Here is a 27,001-nt window from a genome sequence, read left to right as displayed (position 1 = left end):
TAGTATATCAGTCTAATGCAGTGAGGGCCAAAGAGACAATGTAGTCAGAATATTAGGGCCACACTGAGGGAAAAAACATCTGAGATATCCAGAATAAAGTCAGAATATTACGAGAATAAAGTCGTAATATTACGAGAATAAAGTCACAACTTTACGAGAAAAAAAGGCGTAATATGAGAAAAAAGTAATAAATTTACAAGAAAAAAAAGTCTGAATATTACGAGAATAAATTCATAACTTTATGAGAAAAAAAGAAAATAACACGTAAAATTACTACTTTATAATATTCTGACTTTATTCTGTAAATCTCAGATAAATTTTTTCCTCAGTGTGGCCCTAATACTCCGTCGTACCGTCGTACCATAGACCTACAACTATGATAAATAAAAATGAAAATGTAAACAAAGAACAGTTATTCATTTCCATGTTTAAAGTCCACAGGGAGCCGCTGGAGAGGAGCTGAAGAGCTGCAAGCTGCTGACCGCTGCCTTACAACCTTCACCATCAAGACTACATCTGAAGTATGAGATACAGGTCGGGTCATTTTGTGTTGCTTTTCTCACAATTACAAAATGATTACAAGAAGACATCTCGATGTGCTTCTGCTCATTTTTTAAAAACCTCCATTACAAATGTCATTTTATGAATTTCCAATGTTTGAGTCCTGATTTTATGAAGTGGAAGACAAATTGAAAATGACGTAAGGATTCAATGTGCCTCTTAAATTTTGAATCCATCATGTCGCTAACATCTTGATCGTCCTGCAGCGTCAGTCCCAGAGGAGCTACGATGGACACGTTAAAGTCCCTGATCTGGTGGAACTGAGGACTTCTGGCTGTTTGGTTTTCACGGCGTTCCCACTTGTTTGTGACGCTCCTGGTACGTGTCAACAGGATCCGCCCTTTACACGCTTCCCATTCATTGTCTGTGTAAGCAGCCGTGCGATGCATTCTGGTAGCGTGGCGGCGCGATTCGAGAGACGGAGCGTCACGACGGCCGCTCCTCATTTGCATAAAGTTGAGGTCTAGGCTACTTTATGCAAATCACGGGTGTCCGTGACTCCCGAGAATCTTTTAAAATAAATGTCGATCCAAAATAAAGACAGATTCATCAGCTGCAGGATTATTTCTCTCCTCACATGTTTTCAAAAACACATTTCTGTGAACTATTGTCGTGAAATAAGAGAAGAAAGTTTCTAGGGATGCACCGATACCACTTTCATCAGACCGAGTACGAGTTCATACATTTGGGTACTCTCCGATACCGAGTACCGATACGAGTACTTCTCTGTGTCTAAAGACCCTCGTTAACAGCCGGCTGGAGGGTGTGAGCGACACACGGCAGGCTGGGGAGTCCCGCATACGAGGCGGTGCGCCGCCACCGGCTCTAGGTCGGCGTGGAAAGGCTCGGGGTGGAGGTGCTTGCCGGGGCCGTGGACACCGGGAAGGACTGTCCTCAGTGCGCCGCGACCGCGTCGTGCCCCCCCCAAGGGCGGTGCTCTGCCCACGTAAAAGGCGCCAGGGGTCTGCGGCGATGTCGGCAACCCACCTGACCCGTCTTGAAACACGGACCAAGGAGTCTAACGCACGGGCGAGTCAGAGGGTGCAAGCAAAACCCTATAGTGCAATGAAAGTGAGAGCCGGCGCGCGCCGGCTGAGGTGGGATCCCGGCCCAGCGGGGTCGGGCGCACCATCGGTCCGTCTCGCCCGCACCGTCGGGGAGGTGGAGCGTGAGCGCGTGCGATAGGACCCGAAAGATGGTGATGAGAGGTTAACGTCACGCTGCCGTAAAGTGGTATCGGAGCCGTTTTGTGAGTATGAGTACAGGAGCAGAGTATCGGACCCGACACCCGATACTGGTATCGGTGTCGGTATCGGTGCATCCCTTAAAGTTTCCAATCGAGCCTCCGTGTTGGTTCCGGTTTGAAAGCTGGGAGCAGCAGCCCACGGAGGGAAAGCGTTCGTCCAATCAGGTGCCTCGTGTGTTGTGTCTAGTGGCGGCCCACCAAGCGTCCAACGCTGGGAAGCGGCGCGTCCCCTCTCGATAAAAAGCGGCCCGGTGGACACGTACCATGAAACAAGTTAACGCAGCCGTTTAAAAGTTGGAGGAAACGTCCGGTTGGTGACCGGAAGATCGGTTTGAATCCCTGGAAAAGGTCTGGCTCTCCTGCTCCTCCTCAGGAACTCAGCAGTCTGAGTGCAAGTTGTGTTCCAGTGTAGCAGAAAATGCTGAATAAATACCGTCAGCAGCTTAAATCAAAGTAGGCGATGGGAGTTCCCACAGAGCCTCACGGCTTCAGTTTGAGGTGTCTGAATGTTGCTGCCTCCTAGCGGACGGGGGCGTGCAGCGCAGCACCCAGACCCAGGTACTCCAGGTTTTCCGCCGCCGGGAGGAACCGACCGTTCCCGGTTAAAGTGGCGGAGGGCGTGGCCCGTGGCAGGAAGTCGGCCTGGTAGTCCGGGTTGTCCAGGCTGTCGCTGGCGGCCAGGGGGAGCGAGCTTCGGGCGGTGTTCAGGTACTCAGGTCCCTCGGGGACTCGGGCGAAGGGCTTCAGATCCTCCAGCGGGAAGGGGAGCGAGGTGGCGCCCCAGCCCAGGCTCAGGTCCTCGTAGTTGGGATTCATAACCTCCGACAGCCTGCTGCTCCGGCTGGTTTCACTCAGACTCTGGTTCATGTAGTCTGGAAGAGAGAAAATCATTCAGTTCTGTATCAATTAACTTCATCATTCACCCATAAGCCATTTATTAACCATTTATTTTACTATTCTACACATTTATTATTATTATTTTAATAAGGTAGTTTATTTATTTATTTTCTTTGCTAATTTATTTTACTATTCTACACATTTATTATTAGTCTTTTATTATTATTATTATTATTATTATTATTATTATTATTATTTGAATAAGATAGTTTATTTGTTTATTTACTCATTTATTTTACTATTCTACACACTTATTATTATTGTTTTTATTATTATTTTTATTATTATTATTATAATAAGGTAGTTTATTCATTTATTTACTAATTTATTTGACTATTCTACACATTTATTATTAATGTTTTTATTATTATCATTATTATTATTTTAATAGTTTGCTCATTTATTTATTTACTTATTTATTATCTGTTTCCTATTTGAATAATATTTTGTCACTACTCCACACAGATGCGTACCATGGGTGGTGAAGTCTTCTCCGCCCGGCGTGTTGTGAGTCGGATCGGTGATGTAACGCAGAGCGATGCTGTTCTCTCTGACTGGATGGCCGTTCTGAGAGGAAGAAGAAGAAGAAGAAGATGTTGTTAACATGACACTAGAAGAGAAGGTATGTTTACTTTTCATGCATCAAATCATTTTAAAATTATTTATTTATTGTTCCTCTTATCCACAACAAAGTGTCCAAAAACATCAGCTACTGCAGGTTTAAAGACATCCTGAGTCAAGAGTTTGCATACCGTGGCGTTGCAGGGTCGTTTGTCATGGTTACTCAGTCCTTTGTTAGGTAGCAGATATTCGTCGGCATCGACCACATCGTCCATATCGTCTGAGCTCAGCAGGCGAGAGAAAAACCTGCTGTCTGTCGGACTGGGAAGGTCGCCCTGAGACAAGAGACGGGTCACATTATGTTCATGTCCATTCTTTGACACTTACTGTAGCACCAACACAATACTGGCGTTTACCCGGTACCCATCGGTTGTACTGACCACGCTTTAGTGGTATTTTATAAAAATATATTACAGTTGGGTTATTTACCAACACGGAAATACGGTTATGTTGACCAACAAGCTCAAGTTTGACCTTAAAACTGTCACAGATGTGATGTGATTTGTACAAAACGAAGGAACATATTATTAACAATTCATGACAAATAGTGACATTAAAGCAAAGGAGTGGGTTTGGTTTTATATATGCTAATATTATATATACGTTGTGTTCTCGTTGTGTTCTCATGCTCTATAACTCCTTTTCTCTTCCATATGCACACGAGTGCACACATACACGTCCATCCACCTGATGCCCTCGGACTTTCCCCCCTTTCCCCGTCACCTGACTGCCCCGCCCGTCTCCTCACCTGTTCCCATTGCTCTCACCAGCCCTGCAGGTATTCAACCAGCCCCTTGTCAGCTTGTTCTAGTTATCGTTGTTGGTGTCTTGTTTTATCTACGGAGGCACCGATACAACTTTCTCAGTCCCGATACCGACAGCAATACCTGGGCTTTGTGGTACCACAAATCGAAACAAATAAATAGATATAAATTTAGTGAACTGGTATTTATTATTAAAATGATATATATCGTTCACCAACAATGTGGCAAAAAAAATAAATTAACAGGAATTAAAATTCAGGTGTAAACCTTTTTAATGCAGCAAAAAATGGTAAAAAATGAATAAACAATAATTAAAATGTCAGTCTATAATGTATTATAGTATATAAACATAGAATTTAATTTTATAGATCGGCCCCATTGTCGCTGATATCTGAGCCAGCTATTTGAGTCAGTATTGGCCCGATGTCCAATCTGGTATCGGTATCGGTGCATACCTAGTTTGTTTGTCTATTAGTCCTATGTTTACCTGGACCAGGGGTCGGCGACCTTTACTATCAAAAGAGCCATTTTAGGCAAAAACAACAAAAAAAAAAATCTGTCTGGGGCAGAAACAAAACATCTGATCACAGAACAAAGTCATAACTTTACGAGAAAAAAAAGTTGTAATATAACGAGAATAAAGTCATAACTTTATGAGAAAAAAAGAAAATAACATGTAAAATTACTACTTTATAATATTATGACTTTATTCTCTAAATCTCAGATGTATTCTTTTCCTCAATGAGGCCCTAATACTCCGTCGTACCGTCGTACCATAGACCTACAACAATGATCAATAAAAATGAAAATGTAAACAAAGAGCAGTTATTAATAATCCACAGGGAGCCTCTGGAGAAGAGCTGAAGAGCTGCAAGCTGCTGACCGCTGGTCTGGACCTACCTGTCTGTTACCTCAGTACCTGCCGGTAAGTCATGTATCCCTGATGCCCGGCATACCCAGCTGTGACTTACCGTATATAAGCTGCCAACAACAACTTGTAATGAATAGTTGTGATTTTAAAGTGATGTTTGACTTTATGAACATGAATCAGTGCTGATGTTTGTTTCCAGCCCGTCTGATCATCTGACGTCAACACGAGTACTAAGTTATCATTACTGATATTAATGTTGGACAGAAGGAGCACAATAAGACTCACGTCATAATAACGTTCTTTAACTAACGTCACTCTCTCTCACACGCACGCACGCACGCACGCACGCACGCACGCACGCACGCACGCACGCACGCACGCACGCACGCACGCACGCACGCACGCACGCACACACACACACACACACACACACACACACACACACACACTCGGTGTACCTGTCCGACCAGGTATCGGGACGGATCTCTGGCCATTTTTGAGAACTCCACTATCAGCTCTCTAAACCTGGGACGACTGGACGGGTCGATCATCCAACCTGGAGAGAGAGAGAGGGAGAGAGAGAGAGAGAGGGAGAGAGGGAGAGAGAGAGAAAGAGAGAGAGAGAGAGAGAGAGAGAGAGAGAGAGAGAGAGAGAGAGAGGGAGAGAGGGAAATGAATAACTGTTCTTTGTTTACATTTTCATTTTTATTTATCATTGTTGTAGGTCTATGGTACGACGGTACGACGGTACGACGGTACGACGGAGTATTAGGGCCACATTGAGGAAAAAAAATAAATCTGAGATTTAGAGAATAAAGTCATAATATTATAAAGTAGTAATTTTACGTGTTATTTTCTTTTTTTCTTGTGAACTTCTGACTTTTTTCTATTAATATTACGACTTTTTTCTCGTAATATTCTGACTTTATTGTGTAAATCTCAGATGTTTATTCCCTCAGTGTGGCCCTAATACTCTGACTACATTGTCTCTTTGGCCCTCACTGCATTAGACTTATATACTATATACTTAGACTATAAACTGTGTTACCTTCATCACAATGATCACATGTTTTGCGGCTCCAGACAGATTTATTTTTTGTCTAAATTGTCTCCTTTGATAGTAAAGGTCGCTGAGCGCTGGTCCAGACTGAACTATCTCTGGATGAACTGTGATAATCTACAGCTGCAGAACTACAGACACTCATCATCATCTTACATTTCACCATGATCATGTAGACGTCGATGGTGCAGATGGGGGGCTGGGGCAGCCGGTCTCCTCTCTCCAGCACCGAGGCGACCTCGCCGGCCGGGATGCCGTCGTACGGCTTGGAGCCGAACGTCATGAGCTCCCACACCGTCACACCTGCGGACCACAGAGCGCTCAGACTGACTCCCTGGTTGGTGAAGTCACATCAAGTCCCGTAAAGACAACAGTAATCAGAAGAACCTGGAAGGTAGAACTGTTCTCCTGGCTGGTAAGAAGTCGGGTGTTTGAGTAACTTAAGGAAACCGTGTTTAACCCTTTAGTCTACGGCGAGCCGTTTTAACATTGAAGAGCTAGACGGGAGATTCAGCAGAGATATCTGGAACGTCCTTTTGACTAGTCAGAACTCTGATTATAGATATCCATAACTACATTTTGACTAGTACCATTCAGACTACTTTTGCATTCATGTGTACGAGGTTCCTCATTACGGATATCCACAATTCAGTTGCCGATATCCGTAATGTGAATGACAGATATCTCTAACTGTCGTTACCACTAGTCACAATGACATTATAGATATCTGGAATAAGAACTCTGACTAGTCACAATACAATTGTGGATATCTCTAATATTAATTCTGGAGTAATGTGACATAAATTAATATTTCTGCTTTAATTTGCGTCTTTATTTATTTATCTTTATATTAATTCCCTTATTAATTTACTCTTCTGTTTAATATTCCCTTTTATTTATTAATGTATTTATTTGTATTCATTTTTAAATGTATTTATTTATTCATGTATCTAGTTTTTATTTATTTATTTTTGCATTCATTTATTATTTTTATTTTATATTTATTTTTAAATGTGTGTATTTGTTTATTTATTTATGCATTTATTTATTTTTTTAATTAGTTTTTTATTTATTGATGCATTTATGTCTTTTTTATTTTATATTTATTTTTACGGATATCCACAATTTAATTCTGACTAGTCACAGTGAGGTTCTAGATATCTGGAATAAGAATGTAACTGTAGATATCTCTGATGTTAAGTCCTGACAGTCAAGCTGAGCTGTTAAATGTTAAAAGGACTCGTCATATTTAGAAACACAGCTGACTTGAAGTTGTTGCAATAACCGATCGTTGGAGTTAAATCTGGACTAAAACAGGAACCAAACAAACAAAACTAATAAAAGGAAACGGTGATTGTGAATGTCACACGGAGGTCAAACCAGACGTCTGTCAGCGGGAGAATTAATAATATGAAAACGTGACGCCATGATGTGAAGAAAGTGAAATGCGTGACTCACCGTAGCTCCAGACATCACTCTGATGTGTGTAGGTCCACTGGAGGATCGACTCCAACGCCATCCACTTAATGGGAACCTGCAGAGAGCAGACGGGGAACAACATTATAGTGAGTCCTTTTAACATTTAACAGCTCAGCTTGACTATCCGAGGTTAGAGGTCAGAGATATCCACAGTTACATTCTTATTCCAGATATCTCAAACCTAAAAAAAACACATTTAAAAAATAAATAAATAAACAAATACCCACATTTAAAAATAAATATAAAATAAAAAAGACATAAATGCATAAATAAATAAAAAACACATTTAAAAAATAAATAAATGCATAAATAAATAAACAAATACACAGATTTAAAAATAAATAATAAATAAATAATAATAAATGAATGCATAAATAAATAAAAACACACATTTTAAAAATAAATAAACAAATACACAGATTTAAAAATAAATATAAAATAAAAAAGACATAAATGCATAAATAAATAAAAAACACATTTAAAAAATAAATAAATGCATAAATAAATAAACAAATACACAGATTTAAAAATAAATAATAAATAAATAATAATAAATGAATGCATAAATAAATAAAAACACACATTTTAAAAATAAATAAACAAATACACACATTTAAAAATAAATATAAAATAAAAAAGACATAAATGCATAAATAAATAAAAAACACATTTAAAAAATAAATAAAATAAATAAATAAATAAACAAATACACAGATTTTAAAATAAATGTGAAATAAATAAAAAATGAATGCAAAAATAAATAAATAAAAAACTAGATACTAAAAATTAATACAAATAAATACATTAATAAATAAAAGGGAAAATTAAACCGAAGAGTAAATTAATAAGGGAATTAATATAAAGATAAATAAATAAAGACGCAAATTAAAGCAGAAATATATGTCACATTACTCCAGAATTAATATTAGAGATATCCACAATTGTATTGTGACTAGTCAGAGAAAAAAACAAGTCTGTGTCCATTAATAACTTTTAAATAGTATTTTCTGGTACAAAGAAAAACGTTCTATGAATAACACACCTTTCCTCCGTCAGCGTGGTATTCCTTCTCGTCGGCCGTCAGCAGCTTGGCGAGGCCGAAGTCGGTGATCTTGACGTGGTTAGGAGTTTTCACCAGGACGTTCCTCGCCGCCAGGTCTCGATGCACCAGGTGACGCTCCTCCAGGTAGTTCATCCCCTGCAGACACACACGGGGTTAAAGAGGGTGACTGAAAACAGCCCTGTTTTAGAAGGCTGTGTCTGTGGCTCGGAGGTAGAAAGGAAGGTTGGCGGTTCGATCCCCGTCTCCTCCAGTCTGCATGTTTGATGGTACAGTATGGTGTGAAAGGTGCTGAACAAATGTCCGTTTAACCAGATAAAAACACCTATTGATTGTTTTATGTATCATTTATTTATCTGGTTTCACTTTGCACTTTTAGCTCTCAACGTGAAGATCTCTCACTGAGCTCGTGACCTTGTTGTGTGTGATTTTCCCAGCACTTTAAAATCCAAATGAGCCTCGAAGCAGCCGGAGCAGATTAACGCCGCACGCGGTTTCCTGCTGCGTTCAGCTAATAGGCCTCAGCAGGCTTACAGTGAGCTGCAGACAGAGCGGAGGCCTCAGGCGGAGAGTGAGGGCGGAGGTTTTCCTCCTAAATAAAACGTAAACTGAGGCCCAGTTCCAGTCCGGACCCTCCATCCTCCACCCTCCACCCTCCATCCCCTCCTCCCTCCTCCCTCCACCCTCCATCCCCTCCATCCTCCATCCCCTCCTCCCTCCATCCTCCACCCTCCCTCCCCTCCTCCCTCCACCCTCCCTCCCCTCCTCCCTCCACCCTCCACCCTCCATCCCCTCCTCCCTCCACCCTCCATCCCCTCCTCCCTCCATCCCCTCCACCCTCCACCCTCCATCCTCCATCCCCTCCTCCGTGGTGGAGTGAACTCCGTCAGTAGTCTCACTCTCAGCTGAATGAAGCTCTTTAAGGCGGAGGGGATCAATACAGCGACCACTTCGGGACCGACTTCCCTCTCCGGCAAATAAAGAAATATCAGAATCAGTAATACTTTATTGATCCCCGGGGCGGGGCGGGAGTTACGTTTGCTCCCGTTCTACAATATAAATGTAAATATATAAAAATAGTGCAAATAATAATGCTGAAAAATAGGACCTATGCAAATAGTATAAATGCATGCATTTATAAAAATGCAAGAACAGTGTAAAATAAGAATTATTGCACTGTTAAATCAGTATTACACAGCTGAATATATAATAAATTATGGGGTTATAGCTCCTGATTTGGGTAAAAAATAATATATATATACAGTAAATACAACAATTTACAATCTAATGAACATGTCTCATGTTTTCTAGACTAGAGGATATATCTGATCCTAAATACAACCTATCTACTTTATGTTGACGTCTGTATGACGACAAAGTAGAATGAATTAAATGTCTGTCTCAGTTTGAGCAGTTTACAGTAATGTTACGACTTTTCTTCTCGTAAAGAGGGCTGCTGGTCCGAACCCGTTCATCTGGGCTCACCTTGGCGATCTGGACACACCAGTTGAGCAGCCACTGAGCCCCGACGTGGTCCCTGTGGTGTCGGACGTAGTCCAGCAAGCAGCCGTACGGCATCAGCTGAGTCACCAGCTGCACCGACGACGTCAGGCAGATCCCCAGCAGGCGACACACGTGAGGGTGTTCCACGCTCGCCATCACGTACGCCTCCTACACAACATGGTAACGTAGAAACACGAGAAGTCCACAATCACTGCAGGACGGCAGCAGGTCCAGAGCCTTTTACACTTTATACAGTTAGTACCTTCAACATATCAGAATAGAAAGAGGAGTCTTACATCCAGGATTTCTTTGTTGGCTTTAGGTGATGTGGCCTCTCGGAGAACTTTAATGGCTACTCGGATCCTCACGTTCTCTCCTTCAGGGATCCACAGACCCTAATGATATTCATTATATTCAATACAGTAATAGCAGGATGAACTTTACACCATTTCATGGTAATCAGGTGATAATCAGCAAGTGATCTGTTTCTAATTTCTTTGGAATTACTTCCAAATTACCCCAATATTTACCTCAACGTCTACCTAAAACTACTTTGTTTGGCTGTCTTGATTTATTACTATTTCATATCTGTTATAAACATTATTCAATAATTATATTCCACTATTCCCAATAGCTGGTAATTGATTTAATACATTTCCAGGAAGAGAATACAGAGTTATTGATCTGCTTTATTTCCATGTCTGCTGATAAATAGATGATAATTAGCAAATAAAACTCCCTGAAGATACATTTTGAGGTAAATATTGAAGTCATTTGGCAGCAATTCCAAAGAAATTAAAAAATATTGCTATTTATCGGCTAATTACCTGGACATTTACGAACCTGTAAAATGAAGTGTTACCGAAATATGTTAAAATAATATCCGTACAGATGAATGAAAAGAAGTTGAACAATCTGACACTACGAGATAACTGCTCACAGTGATGATGCTGACATTAGCTACGCTCCACCTCCCCGACGGTGCGGGTGAGACGGGCCGGTGTGCGCCCGACCCCGCGGTGCCGGGATCCCACCTCAGGTCGGGTGGGTTGCCGACATCGCCGCAGTCACCCTGCCGACCCCGCCCTGGGGGCACGACGCGGTAGGACACACCCTCCAGCTGGCTGTTAACGAGGGTCTTAGGCACAGAGAAGTACTCGTATCGGTGCGCGGTATCGGAGAGTACCCAAATGGCAGTACTTGTACTCCGTCTGATAAAAGCGGTATCGGTGCGTCCCTACATTGAACCTGATGATGGCTCTAGATGAAAAGTCAGAGGATCACCAACGTCGGCAGGATTTATCCTCTGGGAAGCGTGAATGTTTGTACACAGCGTCATGACGATACCAGTCTGGACCAAAGTGGAGGACAGACCTACACTTCCATCCCTACAGCCGCTAGCGAGGTTCAAACTTAGACGTGTAGCGGCTCCAGTTAAAGAATCATGAAGTGATGTTTTGCGTGCATCAAACATTCTCACCTTGTAGACGGTCCCGAAGGCGCCGGAGCCGAGCACCCTGATCTTCTTAAACTCCGTCTCCTTCAGGATCCACAGCAGCGCCTGATTAGGAGCTTCACCGCTCGGAGACAACGGCTGCACCAGCTACAGTATACATTCACAATACTGTGTTTTAATCTGCAGTACACATTCACAATACTGTGTTTTAATCTGCAGTACACATTCACAATACTGTGTTTTAATCTGCAGTACACATTCACAATACTGTGTTTTAATGTACAGTACACATTCACAATACTGTGTTTTAATATACAGTACACATTCACAATACCACGTTGGAGAGATAGACTGAGCTCCTCACCCTCTCTCTAAGTCTGAGCCACCCTACGGAGGAAACTCATTTCGGCCACTTGTATCCACGATCTGATTGTTCAGTCACTACCCAAAGCTCCTGACCAGAGATGAGGGTTGTATTTCCACTGTGGGATGTATCCTGGAGCATCATTGTGGGAGGTTCACGTGTGCGATTCATTTGATGTCTGGATGATGCCGGTGTATTGTGATGTTAGATGACGGCGGGTTAACATGCTGGAGTGTTTGTTTATGTGTCTGAATACTCCCATGAGGGTTAGGGTTATGTAAATGACCCACCTCTCTCTCCTGCAGCAGGCGGCGCGTGGTCCTCTTCCTCCTGATTCGTTGTCGCCGCAGCAACACAAAGATGACCAATGACACGATGACGGCGATCAAGAGCCCACCGACCACGGCCGCCGCCAACGTGGAGGTGTGGGAGGCGGCGCTGTGAGGACACACAAAGCAAACGTCTGTGTTTTAGATTATGGAAACACTGGTCCACACATTTCAGGGTAATTAGGTAATTAGTAATGATAATTAGCAATATTTGAAATTTCAGGACTAACTCTTAACAATCAGAGTTCTAATGTCTAAATCCATCAGAGACATCTCTTCTGTGAACCTCCGGCAGTCACGATTCAAGACTACTGCAACCTTTTTAGGCAAAAAACAAATATATATAAAATCTGTGTGGAGCCGCAAAACATGTGATCGTGGTGATGAAGGTAACACAGTTTATAGTCTAAGTATATAGTATATCAGTCTAATGCAGTGAGGGACAAAGAGACAATGTACTACGGAGTATTAGGGCCACATTGAGGGAAAACACATCTGAGATTTACACAATAAAGAAAAAAAATCATAATATTACGAGAAAAAAGTCGTAACTTTACGAAAGAAAGTCGTAATATTACGAGATAAAGTCATAACTTTACGAGAAAGAAGTCGTAATATTACGAGAATAAAGTCATAACTTTACGAGAAAGAAGTCGTAATATTACGAGATAAAGTCATAACTTTACGAGAAAGAAGTCGTAATATTACGAGAATAAAGTCATAACTTTACGAGAAAGAAGTCGTAATATTACGAGATAAAGTCATAACTTTACGAGAAAGAAGTCGTAATATTACGAGAATAAAGTCATAACTTTACGAAAAAAAGTCGTAATATTACGAGATAAAGTCATAACTTTACGAGAAAGAAGTCGTAATATTACGAGATAAAAGTCGTAACTTTACGAGAAAAAAGTCGTAATATTACGAGAATAAAGTCGTAACGTTACGAGAAAAAAGTCGTAATATTACGAGAAAAAAGTTGTAATATTACGAGAATAAAGTCATAACTTTACGAGAAAAAAGGTTGTTGTGGTGAGTTGTAGTTCAATTCAAATGTCTTTATTGGCATGACGTAACACTGTACATGTTGCCAAAGCATATTCAAATGATGAAAATGTACAATAATTACATTTCATTAACATCAATAAAATATAATCAAATAAAAAGTCATAAATGTGTTGGAACCACGATAGAAACAGGAAACAGGAAGTTGTAGTTGTGGTTGTAGTTGTGGTTTTACCTGGTACATCCAGACAGTCCAGCAGCTGAACACCTGCAGACACAGAAACACAAACACTGATGTTAAAGTCACGTTTCTCCGTGGGCTCCTCGGGGGGGTGGATCGGTAACGGGAGTCTCACCCCCGGGTGCAGTTCTGGTGGCAGGACTGGCACTGGCCGGTCCCGTCGGGGTACTTCCAGATCCGCGTCTCTCCGTCTCCTAGCATGCCGTGGGGGCACAGCGCCACGCAGTGGGGGCCGTCTTTAAAGCGGGCGCACTGGGAACACTGGTCTGGACCCTGTAGGGGGATCGGGGGGGGGGGGGCAGGTAAGAAGTGATTTATACTAAACCTGGAGAGATCCTAAAGGAGATATCCAGGAACGTTCGGCTCAACATTTAGTCTTTTTACGTGAACCTGAACCCCTCATCCAGGTCTACACTCCCTCCCTCCTACCTGAACCCCTCATCCAGGTCTACACTCCCTCCCTCCTACCTGAACCCCTCATCCAGGTCTACACTCCCTCCCTCCTACCTGAACCCCTCATCCAGGTCTACACTCCCTCCCTCCTACCTGAACCCCTCATCCAGGTCTACACTCCCTCCCTCCTACCTGAACCCCTCATCCAGGTCTACACTCCCTCCCTCCTACCTGAACCCCTCATCCAGGTCTACACTCCTCCTACCTGAACCCCTCATCCAGGTCTACACTCCCTCCCTCCTACCTGAACCCCTCATCCAGGTCTACACTCCTCCTACCTGAACTCCTCATCCAGGTCTACACTCCCTCCTACCTGAACCCCTCATCCAGGTCTACACTCCCTCCCTCCTACCTGAACCCCTCATCCAGGTCTACACTCCCTCCCTCCTACCTGAACCCCTCATCCAGGTCTACACTCCCTCCCTCCTACCTGAACCCCTCATCCAGGTCTACACTCCTCCTACCTGAACCCCTCATCCAGGTCTACACTCCCTCCCTCCTACCTGAACCCCTCATCCAGGTCTACACTCCTCCTACCTGAACCCCTCATCCAGGTCTACACTCCCTCCTACCTGAACCCCTCATCCAGGTCTACACTCCCTCCTACCTGAACCCCTCATCCAGGTCTACACTCCCTCTCTCCTACCTGAACCCCTCATCCAGGTCTACACTCCTCCTACCTGAACTCCTCATCCAGGTCTACACTCCCTCCTACCTGAACCCCTCATCCAGGTCTACACTCCCTCCCTCCTACCTGAACCCCTCATCCAGGTCTACACTCCCTCCCTCCTACCTGAACCCCTCATCCAGGTCTACACTCCCTCCTACCTGAACCCCTCACCCAGGTCTACACTCCTCCTACCTGAACCCCTCATCCAGGTCTACACTCCCTCCTACCTGAACCCCTCATCCAGGTCTACACTCCCTCCTACCTGAACCCCTCACCCAGGTCTACACTCCCTCCTACCTGAACCCCTCACCCAGGTCTACACTCCCTCCTACCTGAACCCCTCACCCAGGTCTACACTCCTCCTACCTGAACCCCTCATCCAGGTCTACACTCCCTCCCTCCTACCTGAACCCCTCATCCAGGTCTACACTCCCTCCTACCTGAACCCCTCATCCAGGTCTACACTCCCTTCTACCTGAACCCCTCATCCAGGTCTACACTCCCTTCTACCTGAACCCCTCATCCAGGTCTACACTCCCTCCTACCTGAACCCCTCATCCAGGTCTACACTCCCTCCTACCTGAACCCCTCATCCAGGTCTACACTCCCTCCTCCTACCTGAACCCCTCATCCAGGTCTACACTCCCTCCTACCTGAACCCCTCATCCAGGTCTACACTCCCTCCTACCTGAACCCCTCATCCAGGTCTACACTCCCTCCCTCCTACCTGAACCCCTCATCCAGGTCTACACTCCCTCCTACCTGAACCCCTCATCCAGGTCTACACTCCCTCCTACCTGAACCCCTCATCCAGGTCTACACTCCCTCCCTCCTACCTGAACCCCTCATCCAGGTCTACACTCCCTCCTACCTGAACCCCTCATCCAGGTCTACACTCCCTCCTCCTACCTTGAACCCCTCATCCAGGTCTACACTCCCTCCTACCTGAACCCCTCATCCAGGTCTACACTCCTCCTACCTGAACTCCTCATCCAGGTCTACACTCCCTCCTACCTGAACCCCTCATCCAGGTCTACACTCCCTCCCTCCTACCTGAACCCCTCATCCAGGTCTACACTCCCTCCCTCCTACCTGAACCCCTCATCCAGGTCTACACTCCCTCCTACCTGAACCCCTCATCCAGGTCTACACTCCCTCCCTCCTACCTGAACCCCTCATCCAGGTCTACACTCCCTCCTCCTACCTGAAACCCCTCATCCAGGTCTACACTCCCTCCCTCCTACCTGAACCCCTCATCCAGGTCTACACTCCCTCCTACCTGAACCCCTCATCCAGGTCTACACTCCCTCCTACCTGAACCCCTCATCCAGGTCTACACTCCCTCCTACCTGAACCCCTCATCCAGGTCTACACTCCCTCCTACCTGAACCCCTCATCCAGGTCTACACTCCTCCTACCTGAACCCCTCATCCAGGTCTACTCTCCCTCCTACCTGAACCCCTCACCCAGGTCTACACTCCCTCCTACCTGAACCCCTCACCCAGGTCTACACTCCTCCTACCTGAACCCCTCATCCAGGTCTACACTCCCTCCTACCTGAACCCCTCATCCAGGTCTACACTCCCTCCCTCCTACCTGAACCCCTCATCCAGGTCTACACTCCCTCCCTCCTACCTGAACCCCTCATCCAGGTCTACACTCCCTCCTCCTACCTGAACCCCTCATCCAGGTCTACACTCACTCCTACCTGAACCCCTCATCCAGGTCTACACTCCCTCCTACCTGAACTCCTCATCCAGGTCTACACTCCCTCCTACCTGAACCCCTCATCCAGGTCTACACTCCCTCCCTCCTACCTGAACCCCTCATCCAGGTCTACACTCCCTCCCTCCTACCTGAACCCCTCATCCAGGTCTACACTCCCTCCTACCTGAACCCCTCATCCAGGTCTACACTCCCTCCCTCCTACCTGAACCCCTCATCCAGGTCTACACTCCCTCCCTCCTACCTGAACCCCTCATCCAGGTCTACACTCCCTCCCTCCTACCTGAACCCCTCATCCAGGTCTACACTCCCTCCTACCTGAACCCCTCATCCAGGTCTACACTCCCTTCTACCTGAACCCCTCATCCAGGTCTACACTCCCTCCTACCTGAACCCCTCATCCAGGTCTACACTCCCTCCTACCTGAACCCCTCATCCAGGTCTACACTCCCTCCTACCTGAACCCCTCATCCAGGTCTACACTCCCTCCTACCTGAACCCCTCATCCAGGTCTACACTCCCTCCCTCCTACCTGAACCCCTCATCCAGGTCTACACTCCCTCCCTCCTACCTGAACCCCTCATCCAGGTCTACACTCCCTCCTACCTGAACCCCTCATCCAGGTCTACACTCCCTCCTACCTGAACCCCTCATCCAGGTCTACACTCCCTCCCTCCTACCTGAACCCCTCATCCAGGTCTACACTCCCCCTCCTACCTGAACCCCTCATCCAGGTCTACACTCCCTCCCTCCTACCTGAACCCCTCATCCAGGTCTACACTCCCTCCCTCCTACCTGAACCCCTCATCCAGGTCTACACTCCCTCCTACCTGAACCCCTCATCCAGGTCTACACTCCCTCCTACCTGAACCCCTCATCCAGGTCTACACATCTTAATGTCTGTAGGATATAAATGGACCCCAGCAGCAGCTGGACTGACCGGTCCGCTGCAGGTCTGGATCCCGGTCTCCAGCAGACACTCTGGGTGACACTGCACACAGCTGCTGTTCACCTCCACCTCTCTGGGCTCGCTGCAGAACAACACAGATCGAAAGACCAGCAGTCAGGACCTGGATCAGACCTTTATATACGCACATGTAAGGTCAGTTAAATCAGATCAGGTGTTGAATAGAGGAATCACAGCCGGGTTCAAAGACGTGTTGCTGATGTGCCGTTGAGCAGCTCTCTCTCACCCTTGCAGGAGGTTACAGAACGCCACACAGCGCCCCCTACGGCTGAAGTGCCGACAGGAGACGCACATGGTGGGACCTGGACCCCAGCAGCCCTCCTCCTCCGTACACTCCAGGTCACAGGTTCGATTCTGTCGTTCTGTGTGGGCGAGACGAGAAGATTCTTTTATTTCATTCCGTTCGCCGACGGCGGCGTCGAGCCCGAGGCACACGGGGACTCACCGCAGACGTCCGGGGGAGCGTTGAGGCTCACGGTGACGGTCTGGTCGCTGGCTCTGAAGAGGCGGGTCCACTGGATCTCCATGTAGCAGAGCTGAGAGTTGAGCTTCATCGACACCCGACCGGCACTCACCTCCTTCAGAGAGTGCAGACCCAGCCAGCGGAGGTGCTTCGCCCCCACCACCGCCAAACTATGCTGACTGCAGAGGAAAGGGTTAACATGAGGGTGAGTCTATAAACATATTTAATATTCAACTACTGGAAGAAGAAGAGCTCACATATTTGACTCAAGTTAAAGTAGGAACAACACAAGAGTCCTGCATGCTACAGCGTTTTAATCAGCTGACTCACGCGCGTGTTGTTCTTCCTCTGATGATCTCCAGGTTCTCAAACGCCGACAGAGACGTCAGATTCTCCGGCCAGGCCTGGATCAGCAGGAAACCTGGAGGACACACACCGCAATACTCCTAAAACCTGATCATAACCAGGACGAAGACTGAGGAGAAGCACTGACGACCTTTGACCTACCTGTGATTTCCTTCACTGTCCTGAAGTACTCCAGTTTAGCCGGGTCCATGGGGGGGATATTATAGTGCCTGTCCCTGGAAGAGCCAACGAGAGAGAACAACCTTTAGTTCCCAAAGTCTCGTGGTTGTGGTGAATATTTAGTCAGACCTCCAACGTCGAGCTCTGATGGAAATCAACTGGATCATCCAAAGTAACCAGGACACCGTAGAGTCCTTCTAACTTATTGAAGGTCATCTTCTAACAAGGCGGTATCTCACCCGGTGAAGGAGGTCTCGATGAGGGACACGTCCCCGTTGATCTTTGTGCAGTTCCTGAAGGATTCGATGTTGGAGGCGTTGACGGCCATGGTGTTGGTCAGAGCGCCGACTCCGACTCCGTCACAGGCTGGAGGAAGAGAGAGACTCTGTCGGGTTATGTGTTCAGTATTCAGGTCTGTCTCTGTCTCTGTCTCTACAGGTGTCTCTACCTTTAGGACAGGGACCGTCGCAGGTTTTGCAGCGTTGGACTCCGTTCTCCTCCACCTCGTACATGTCGGCGCTGCAGGTCCGAACACACGATCCACCCGTCACCACGTAGTTATCTGTATGCAAACACAGCAGAACTCCTAAAACACGACGCAGCACAGTGACAGACATCAGCTTCTATATTCCACTAACTCTTTGACTTCTTCCTTGTCAAAACCTGACGCCTACATTACCCACAATGCAACTCGATAGCCAACTAACTTCACACCTCCCGGAAGTTTCCGAAAGCTCAGAGTTCTCGAGTTGTGACGTGTTTGATGACGTTGTCAGAAATGGCGGAGGCCATGGAAGTTCATTTATAAGTTAATGTCTGATACTTTACTGCCAGTTCATCACGTACAACACAGTGGTAGAGACTGAAGAGGATATTTGGACATCATCATTGGACCAACGCGCTGTCAATCTAGTATTCTTCTGGTTGTTGATTGGTAACAAGCCGAGGGAGGTTCTCCTCCCTTGGAGCGTCATTTGACGTGTTTTAGCCAATCACAGACAAGCATGAAAAAAATGAAATGCATTGAGTTGATAGGAGACGTCCTGCCTCAAGGGAGGACGGAGGGGGCTCGTCCTCCCTTGCCTCCACCACAACTTTATATATATATATAGAATGATCTAAATATAAATTCTAAATAAAATGGAGGGTTTGAAGGAGTCCATACGTGGGCAGGCCGGGACGCAGGTCGCCCCGTAGGTGAACTTGGCGTTGGGGTTGTTGTCCACCTGGTGGGTTTTGAGGTTATAGAGCGTCAGAGGAGGACAAGCACCTTTACAGGTTCCGTCATCATTAAAGTCCCTGCAGGCCTGGAAGAGGAGAAGAAGAAGAGATGGAAAGAAAGACGGTGTCTTTAGTGAGTGTAGCTGTAATTTTATTTTCTAAATATAACCGGTAGAAGAGGGGATGAACAAGTGAGGAACAACTCAACCACAGAGAACATTTGCCATTCAAAAGTACCAAGAAAACTCCAAGACACCGTCTTATTAGAGGGCGGTCCATCTGCTGCCGTTAGCAGAAAGCAGTGACGTAGGTTAGCACAGTGAGCTAATCAATAAGGTTATGAATAATGTGAACAGTAGCACTAGCTGAGTCAACGTTAGCAGGAAATAACTGGAAGGGTTAGTTTGGATTGTTTTGAAGTGGGGTTGTATGTTTACTAAAATAACTGTTTTTATGAATGGAGTCTGGTGGCTTTGAAGAGAGCGATATAACAGCTAAAGTTCCCGTCAGAGAGGGCTGTCTGACGGCGAGGTGAAGCGGTGAAAATATTCTAAATATAACGTACACTTAAACTGATATTGATTTGTTTAGGTGTCTAAAATCCGTTTTTCTGCTGTATCCGTTTACAGCCGCTTCACCTCGCCGTCAGACAGCCCTCTCTGACGGGGAACTGAAGCCATTACATCGCTCTCTTCAAAGCCGCCAGACTACATTCATAAAAACAGTAGTTTAACCTCTCAGAACAGGAGTTTCTGGTCTACTGCTGCGTTTATATGCCGTTTCATAGCGGCATTCCAACCAGAGAAGTCTTTTGCTGCAAAGAGAGGTAGAATGCTGCAGTAATCTGATCTGCACCACATTCAAATGATTTGGACTGTATTTATTAACTTATTCACAGCGATGGCAGCGAGCTACCACGCATCATGAACAACTTGGAGGGGATGGCCAAGGCTTGACTGAGCGCTTACCTGTCTTGATATGAGACTAACTGGACGAGGGACTTCCGTACGATCTTGAGACGGACAGAGAAAGGTAAGTCTCTAGATCCCGTACTGTTTTTCTTAAACACCTTCAAAATGTTTTTTTGTCCCGCACATTTGTACCAACGTGTAAATGGTGACAGCTAACATGAGTAGAGGTGGGAAAACAATCGATTCACCTCTGAATCGCGATTTCTAAACAGATGTTTTAACACCAGAATGGATCTATCTGCTTCATGTGAGTCTATGTGGAGGTAGAAGGAAGTTACCGCTTTTATTGTGGTAGTCTGAGTAACGTGACGTCATATCCGTTCCGTATCCGTCAACCAAAACAAACCTCAGAGAGTATAAAACGTTGGAGGGTCGTCGTGGATACGACCTGCACCCTCACATGTTAAATCCAGCGTGGTAAACACTACACATCCAGTAAAGGATGGAAACACTTTGGGTTTCACACATTGACAGGAAAAGCAGAGCTACACAGAGCAGAGCTAAAGCTGCATGCTAACTTCTAAAGGACAAAATGTGTCCTAAAATAAGGCTGAAAAAAAGTTTAAAAAACTCTGAACTATGTCAGAAAAAAGTCCAAAAAATCCCTTCATGGTCTAGAGGTAAAAACAGTTAACAATAAATCAGAACATGGAACCAGCACCCGGTGTGGTGACGGTATTGAACCGGTAGATCGGAGGAATGTAGTAACACTGACCAGACAGTCGGTGGCTCGCGGTCCAGAGCAGCCGGCAGCACAGTGTTCATTACAGCAGTCGATGGGTTTCGGGCCGCGACACCTTCTGCTGCACTGCTCCGCACACTGCAGCCTGGTGACTAGCAGAGACACGGTTCATTACAGCAACATGAAGGATCACTACAGTATGTTTTATATGTCGGTTTGGTTTGCACTCTGAACATCTACTAACATAAAGCCTAAATGGATCTGCACAAGTATTAGCATCAAAATATACTGAAAGTACTCATTATAAAGTATAATACATATATTATATATATAGGAGAGGAAGACGGAGGGAGGAGAGGAAGATGGAGGGAGGAGAGGAAAACGGAGGGAGGAGAGGAAGACGGAGGGAGGAGAGGAAGACGGAGGGATGAGGGGAAGATGGAGGGAGGAGAGGAAGACGGAGGGAGGAGAGGAAGACGGAGGGATGAGGGGAAGATGGAGGGAGGAGAGGAAGACGGAGGGATGAGAGGAAGACGGAGGGAGGAGAGGAAAACGGAGGGATGAGGGGAAGACGGAGGGAGGAGAGGAAGACGGAGGGATGAGAGGAAGACGGAGGGAGGAGAGGAAGACGGAGGGAGGAGAGGAAGACGGAGGGAGGAGAGGAAAACGGAGGGATGAGGGGAAGACGGAGGGAGGAGAGGAAGACGGAGGGAGGAAAGGAAGACGGAGGGAGGAAAGGAAGACGAAGTGATGAAGGGAGGAGGATAAAAGGTGGAGAGAGGGAAGAGGATGAGTGTTAAAGGTGTTGCTGTTTACATCTCTGGCAGTGATCCGGTCCTGCTGCCCAACACGAGCCGTTCACACACCCCGGGTCACACCTGTCACCTGGAAACACACACACACACACGCACAGTCATGACTACTCGGTGACGGCCTGCAGATCAACAGCTGAACGGGGGAATCATTCACACCTACATTTACGTGTGAATGTGTCCGTCTTGAGGAGCATGGTGGGGTTGCTGTCTCTGTCCAGGATGTCCTCCCACTGGACCGTCTCCGTGTTGCATAGCAACGGATTGTTGGTCATCTTCACGCCTCCTTTCAGGATCTCTGTGAGGAAAAGATCAGGTGTTGGCTGTTTGTAACTTCTTCCACGTATAAATCGTTGCTGGTCGGCGTCTCATGGTCGCTCGCGTGTGGCTACGCTGTTCAGACTCAGACTCCAACACAAATACATTCTTAATAATTCTACAGAATAAGATGAGAGGATAAACTCGTTTGTGTGTTAAGATCCATCAATCACAACGTGTCTGGACTCGTCCTGCAGCTGTTAACGCTGCTGGATCTGTCAGAGTAAACACACGCTGTGAAACCTCGACATCATCAGTCACAGCTCCTACGGGCGCGCTCAATTTCCTGCAGCCTGACACAGTCTGGTGTTGACTGACAGACTTCTAAACGGTGTGCAAACTCCGCCCGGCCCGGCGAGCGAGAGGCGACATGGTGAGCACGTACCCGTCAGCCTGCTGAGCTGCAGCTGTCTCAGCCCGCCGGTGTAGTTGAGGGTCGCAGACGAGTGGTTCCTGTTGTAGTTGGACATCACCAGCAGAGCGAACTCGTTCTCGTAGAGGTTCTGGCCTCGGATCAGCTTCAGGTTGACCAGCGGGATGTCGGCGGCCTCGTTCATGGCGATCAGAACGTAGCCGCCCACTTCCTGGATGGTCTGAAAAAAAAAGAAGAAGAAATGATATCTGTTGCAGCTGAGGGTGGAGGTCGGGGGAGGAAGAAGAAGACAGATGAGAAGGACAGGACGGTCCATCATCATTCATCCTTTAAGGTCAAGTACTGGCCAAACAGCAGTACTACAACTTCCGTCATGTGACGCCGTCGGGCCCAAACAGTCTTTTCCCCGTAGACTGAGATCGGGAAAGAGACGTCTTTAACTCAGAGGATCATTTATTTGGAGGTGAATCAGTCGATGGCGCTGGACGCAGCGAAAAGCCGTGGTGGCGCGGCGCAAACCATTGGAAATAACGGGTTTCAGAGCGCAGAGGTGGCGTTGTCGCGTTGGAATGGAAAGTTCTCACTGAGAAACACTCAAATTTATGAATCAATGAAAACAGATGAATGTGAATTAACACCAGAGAGGTGAATTACTCACGTCTCTCTCCTGAGAATGAAATGTCAAATTTAAAGTCGGCCTATTTAAAGGGACTGTTTGTAACTTCTTAACATATAAATCACCCAGGAGAGATTGATTCATGGAGAGACCTTGGTCTGGTCAGCTAACATTACTGCCAAGCAGCTGAAATATAGAGTGATATTGTGCTTTTAGCTGACGTGTGTCTCCTCACTGTGTTGAGCGATGCTCCTTCATGTCTATGTAGAGCGAGCACAAGCGCCAGCAACAGGACGCTGACTGTAGTTGACTTAACGGACACAGGTGAAGCTGTTAAGAAGACATTATGATTCTTACAAACTGTCCCTTTAACATAAAAATGCTGTTGCAGTGAACTTATTATTTAGTTATTTTTCCAGAATGCAGCAAACAAAGTGTCTGAAACTCTTTTCCGGGGGGGAGGACCCCAGACCTCCGCTTCAGTTTAGGAATACTCCCTTTTTTTCTTTGAGGACTCAAGGTTAGCGATGTCTGATCATGTTGCGTGGACATGCAGCTGTGAGCAGGGACTGAAAGACGCTCTGTCCTGCTCCACAGCGTCCATGTTGATCTTCCGGGGTTTTGATTTTTCTGAAAACAAGAGGCTCCTCAGGGCCAAGCTGTTTGTCAGTTGACCATCAGTTCACCGATGTCGGAGCGTCCTCGAATGCAACGCAAAAGAGAGTTTTGAAAAAGCTCCCTGCTCACGTCTTGAGGAAAGTCCCTCTGACAGAAGTAAAGACGACTTCAGTTCAACTTTTGATTTGAATCTTTAACTCTCAGGACAGAGAACTGTATGTATCTCCCCTCTGGTGTGAACTGAGGAGTATTTCTTTCTCATAGTTCTCTCCATCTCTGAAGGTCCTTTCAGACACAACGCGACAACGCCACCAACGACCTTTGAGACTCGTTATTTCCAGCGGGTTGCGCCACGCCACGACGGCTTTACGCTGCATCGAGCGCATCTTAAACATGAGCTCAAACGGCGCCGTGTCGCGAGCGTAGACTGCTCTCTTCCGCCGGGAAACGACAGTTGGTGCAGCTCTGTCGTCATCCGGGTGGAAACAGTCGGGATTACACACACTGTTCAGTTCCAGAAACAGGTTGAGATAATGACACTTATTTTATTCGCCTCTAGTCTGTCGGAGGTTTTTCCGCCGATTCAGCATGTTGAATCTGCGACGGAGCTCATTGGTGAGAGAAATCACTCTGATTGGCTGTTCAGCTTGAACCAATCAGAAGAGAAACAGACGTGAGGAAAGCGAGCCGACTCTTCTCATGTTTCATCTTCATCTCATCTGATCATTCCAGATGTTTTCACAGTAACGTGAACATCTGGAATCATACGTATCATAACAGCTTGTATATCCTCCGTCCTCGCTCTTCCTGTTTCCCTTTCTGAGTGATGGATACAGACTACCGCCGCCTGCTGGCGTGGAGAGTTATTTCCTCTCACCAGGAGCAGAACATACGTGCTAACTGACCGTCGGCTGTCGTCTTTGCCGTGTGTTCGAGTGCGACTTGTCGGCCAAAAAAAAGGCGACATGAGGCGACGCGACAGTTGGCCTTCCTCACCGCTAGTTCTCTGATGTCGGCTCGGTCTGTCCGGACCTTTAAGAAGTGTTATTATGGTATGGATGGCCTCTAAGTGAGGCCAACGCGTTACCACGGATTAGCACTCGATGGCTCACGTCGCCACAGTCGTTGCAGTCTGCACCCGTGCCGCCAGATGTCACCAAATCCTACACGCTGTACCTTTCGAATGATAAATCAATTATTAAAATTGCTGCGTGATCATCCTCCGAGTGTTTTGTGATGGGACGCCTCGATCAGGACGAGATCATCAGTGTGTGCAGAGCTCAACGGGTTCCTGTTTCAGTGTCGAGGTCACGATGATGACGCAGCCTAGAGAAGGTAGACGTAGATGAGTGTGCTACTTTTCGGTCAAGACAAAAGCTAACGTGAGGCGGCTCAACGGGCGGCCTTCGACGCCGCTGGTTCTCTGATGTCGGCTTTCAGACTTAAAACCAGCAGTGAGACGATGAGAGTGAACGCTGGAGACAGACCTGGAGGAAGGACAGGTCCTGGTGCTCCAGGGTGTAGGTGACCTCCAGGTTCTCCAGCACCACGGAGCAGTTGGTGTACATCTTCACCATCTTGTCATAGTGATTATCACGAGTCCCCAACAGCGTCAGCATGTTACTCATCCCCTGGCAAACTGGTGGACGGACAGACAGACAGACATTATTGAAGTTAGTCGCAGTTCCTCTGATGGACACGTTTCCTCTACGTTGAACTTCTCTTTCTAATCATAACAGCATTGACTCTCCGAATATGAGCCCGAGTTCGGTTTAGGAGATATTAACATGTAAAACTGGAGCTAATCTCTTTAAAGTTAGGCTGTGAGTAAGCGTACCATTTGAAAGAATACTTATATCTTATTTTTTTAATCTTTAAAAACTACTGCTGAGGAGCTTTTTGCATATAATTTAATCAAAACTAAACTGAAAATGATGTTAAATTGAATGAGTCACATGGAGGTTATATTGTGTTGGTGTTGATGAACATGAAAATGAAACACACTTTGTTATAGATTGTCTTTTATGATCTGAAGAAGGTCATTTTTCTACTGCGTCTCTATCCTGTTTAAAACATCTTTTACTTCTGTGTTTCACAATCCAAAAAGATTGGGAACTACTGATTTAATATTTAATAATTATCATATTTTATAAGATTATCATGTGTAAAATCTGAACCTGTGAAGTAACTAAAGCTGTCAGATAAATGCAGTGCAGTATAAAGTGGAGTAAAGTGAAATAGAGGTAAATACAAGTAGCTCAACAGTGTATTGAAAAGCAGTACTTTTGTACCAGTGTTCTCTGACATCTTGTTTTCTGAAGTCATGCTTTGGGTAATGGTTACTGAACACTGACGTGTTGAATGTTGGAACCTGTTTGGGTTTAGTGGTAACATCCTGTTGGGTAGTTCAGGTAACACAGTCATGTTTCCAGATAAGAGGTGAAGTATTTAAAGAGACTTCTCAGGGAGGAGCAGGAAGGTGTGACGCCTTTACAAAGAAGAACGAGTTTAACAGCAGCTGCAGGACACATCCCACGGTGATCTCACAGAGTGGAATGAAACCCTACAGGCTCCGTCTGTACCAGAGAGCAACTCCCTGCCGAACCTCTGAAAGCACTAAATCAAAAGACCAAACGGGGAGTTCATTTGTTACATCACAGGAAGTGTTTGGGGGGAGGATTTCATTAGGAAATCAGTTTGGTACGAAGAGCTGAGACGTACTGTGGCCAAGCTTTTAAAGTCTAAAATCCCTGCAGCGTCACGACTGAACTGTCAGCAGCATCACGACTGAACTGTCTGCAGCGTCACGACTGAACTGTCTGCAGCGTCACGACTGAACTGTCTGCAGCGTCACGACTGAACTGTCTGCAGCATCACTACTGAACTGTCTGCAGCATCACGACTGAACTGTCTGCAGCATCACGACTGAACTGTCTGCAGCATCTCTACTGAACTGTCTGCAGCATCACTACTGAACTGTCTGCAGCATCACGACTGAACTGTCTGCAGCATCACGACTGAACTGTCTGCAGCATCACGACTGAACTGTCTGCAGCATCACTACTGAACTGTCTGCAGCATCACTACTGAACTGTCTGCAGCATCACTACTGAACTGTCTGCAGCATCAC

At 46.0% G+C, this 27,001-nt stretch overlaps 2 protein-coding genes across 2 annotated transcripts in view; both read right to left on the bottom strand.

The window, feature by feature from the left end:
• Positions 1-27,001, bottom strand: part of LOC119480982 (NACHT, LRR and PYD domains-containing protein 12-like) — a 705,305-nt gene that overhangs the window by 494,247 nt on the left and 184,057 nt on the right. The window lies entirely within an intron of this gene.
• LOC119480983 (melanoma receptor tyrosine-protein kinase-like) overlaps positions 1,757-27,001 on the bottom strand; it is a 42,339-nt gene continuing 17,094 nt past the window's right edge. Inside the window, exons 2-27 of the mRNA XM_037757652.1 lie at positions 25,359-25,510; positions 22,650-22,857; positions 22,110-22,244; positions 21,951-22,019; positions 21,168-21,286; positions 19,426-19,567; positions 18,709-18,822; positions 18,500-18,626; positions 18,243-18,316; positions 18,066-18,156; positions 17,718-17,914; positions 17,499-17,634; positions 17,246-17,336; positions 13,573-13,730; positions 13,452-13,484; positions 12,173-12,320; positions 11,543-11,665; positions 10,359-10,457; positions 10,045-10,230; positions 8,542-8,697; positions 7,479-7,554; positions 6,177-6,323; positions 5,419-5,516; positions 3,457-3,600; positions 3,178-3,271; positions 1,757-2,679 (exon numbers count right to left, since the gene is read on the bottom strand). Coding sequence (XP_037613580.1) covers positions 2,327-2,679; positions 3,178-3,271; positions 3,457-3,600; positions 5,419-5,516; positions 6,177-6,323; positions 7,479-7,554; positions 8,542-8,697; positions 10,045-10,230; positions 10,359-10,457; positions 11,543-11,665; positions 12,173-12,320; positions 13,452-13,484; positions 13,573-13,730; positions 17,246-17,336; positions 17,499-17,634; positions 17,718-17,914; positions 18,066-18,156; positions 18,243-18,316; positions 18,500-18,626; positions 18,709-18,822; positions 19,426-19,567; positions 21,168-21,286; positions 21,951-22,019; positions 22,110-22,244; positions 22,650-22,857; positions 25,359-25,510 — 3,470 coding nt within the window. The 3' untranslated portion in view covers positions 1,757-2,326. The remainder of the gene's footprint in view (positions 2,680-3,177; positions 3,272-3,456; positions 3,601-5,418; positions 5,517-6,176; positions 6,324-7,478; positions 7,555-8,541; positions 8,698-10,044; positions 10,231-10,358; positions 10,458-11,542; positions 11,666-12,172; positions 12,321-13,451; positions 13,485-13,572; positions 13,731-17,245; positions 17,337-17,498; positions 17,635-17,717; positions 17,915-18,065; positions 18,157-18,242; positions 18,317-18,499; positions 18,627-18,708; positions 18,823-19,425; positions 19,568-21,167; positions 21,287-21,950; positions 22,020-22,109; positions 22,245-22,649; positions 22,858-25,358; positions 25,511-27,001) is intronic.

The sequence above is a fragment of the Sebastes umbrosus genome, chromosome 21 (genome assembly GCF_015220745.1).
Source record: "Sebastes umbrosus isolate fSebUmb1 chromosome 21, fSebUmb1.pri, whole genome shotgun sequence".
Taxonomy (NCBI): Eukaryota; Metazoa; Chordata; class Actinopteri; order Perciformes; family Sebastidae; genus Sebastes; species Sebastes umbrosus.
The sequence above is the reverse complement of the archived record's forward strand: the minus strand, read 5'-3'. Positions and strand labels throughout refer to the sequence as shown.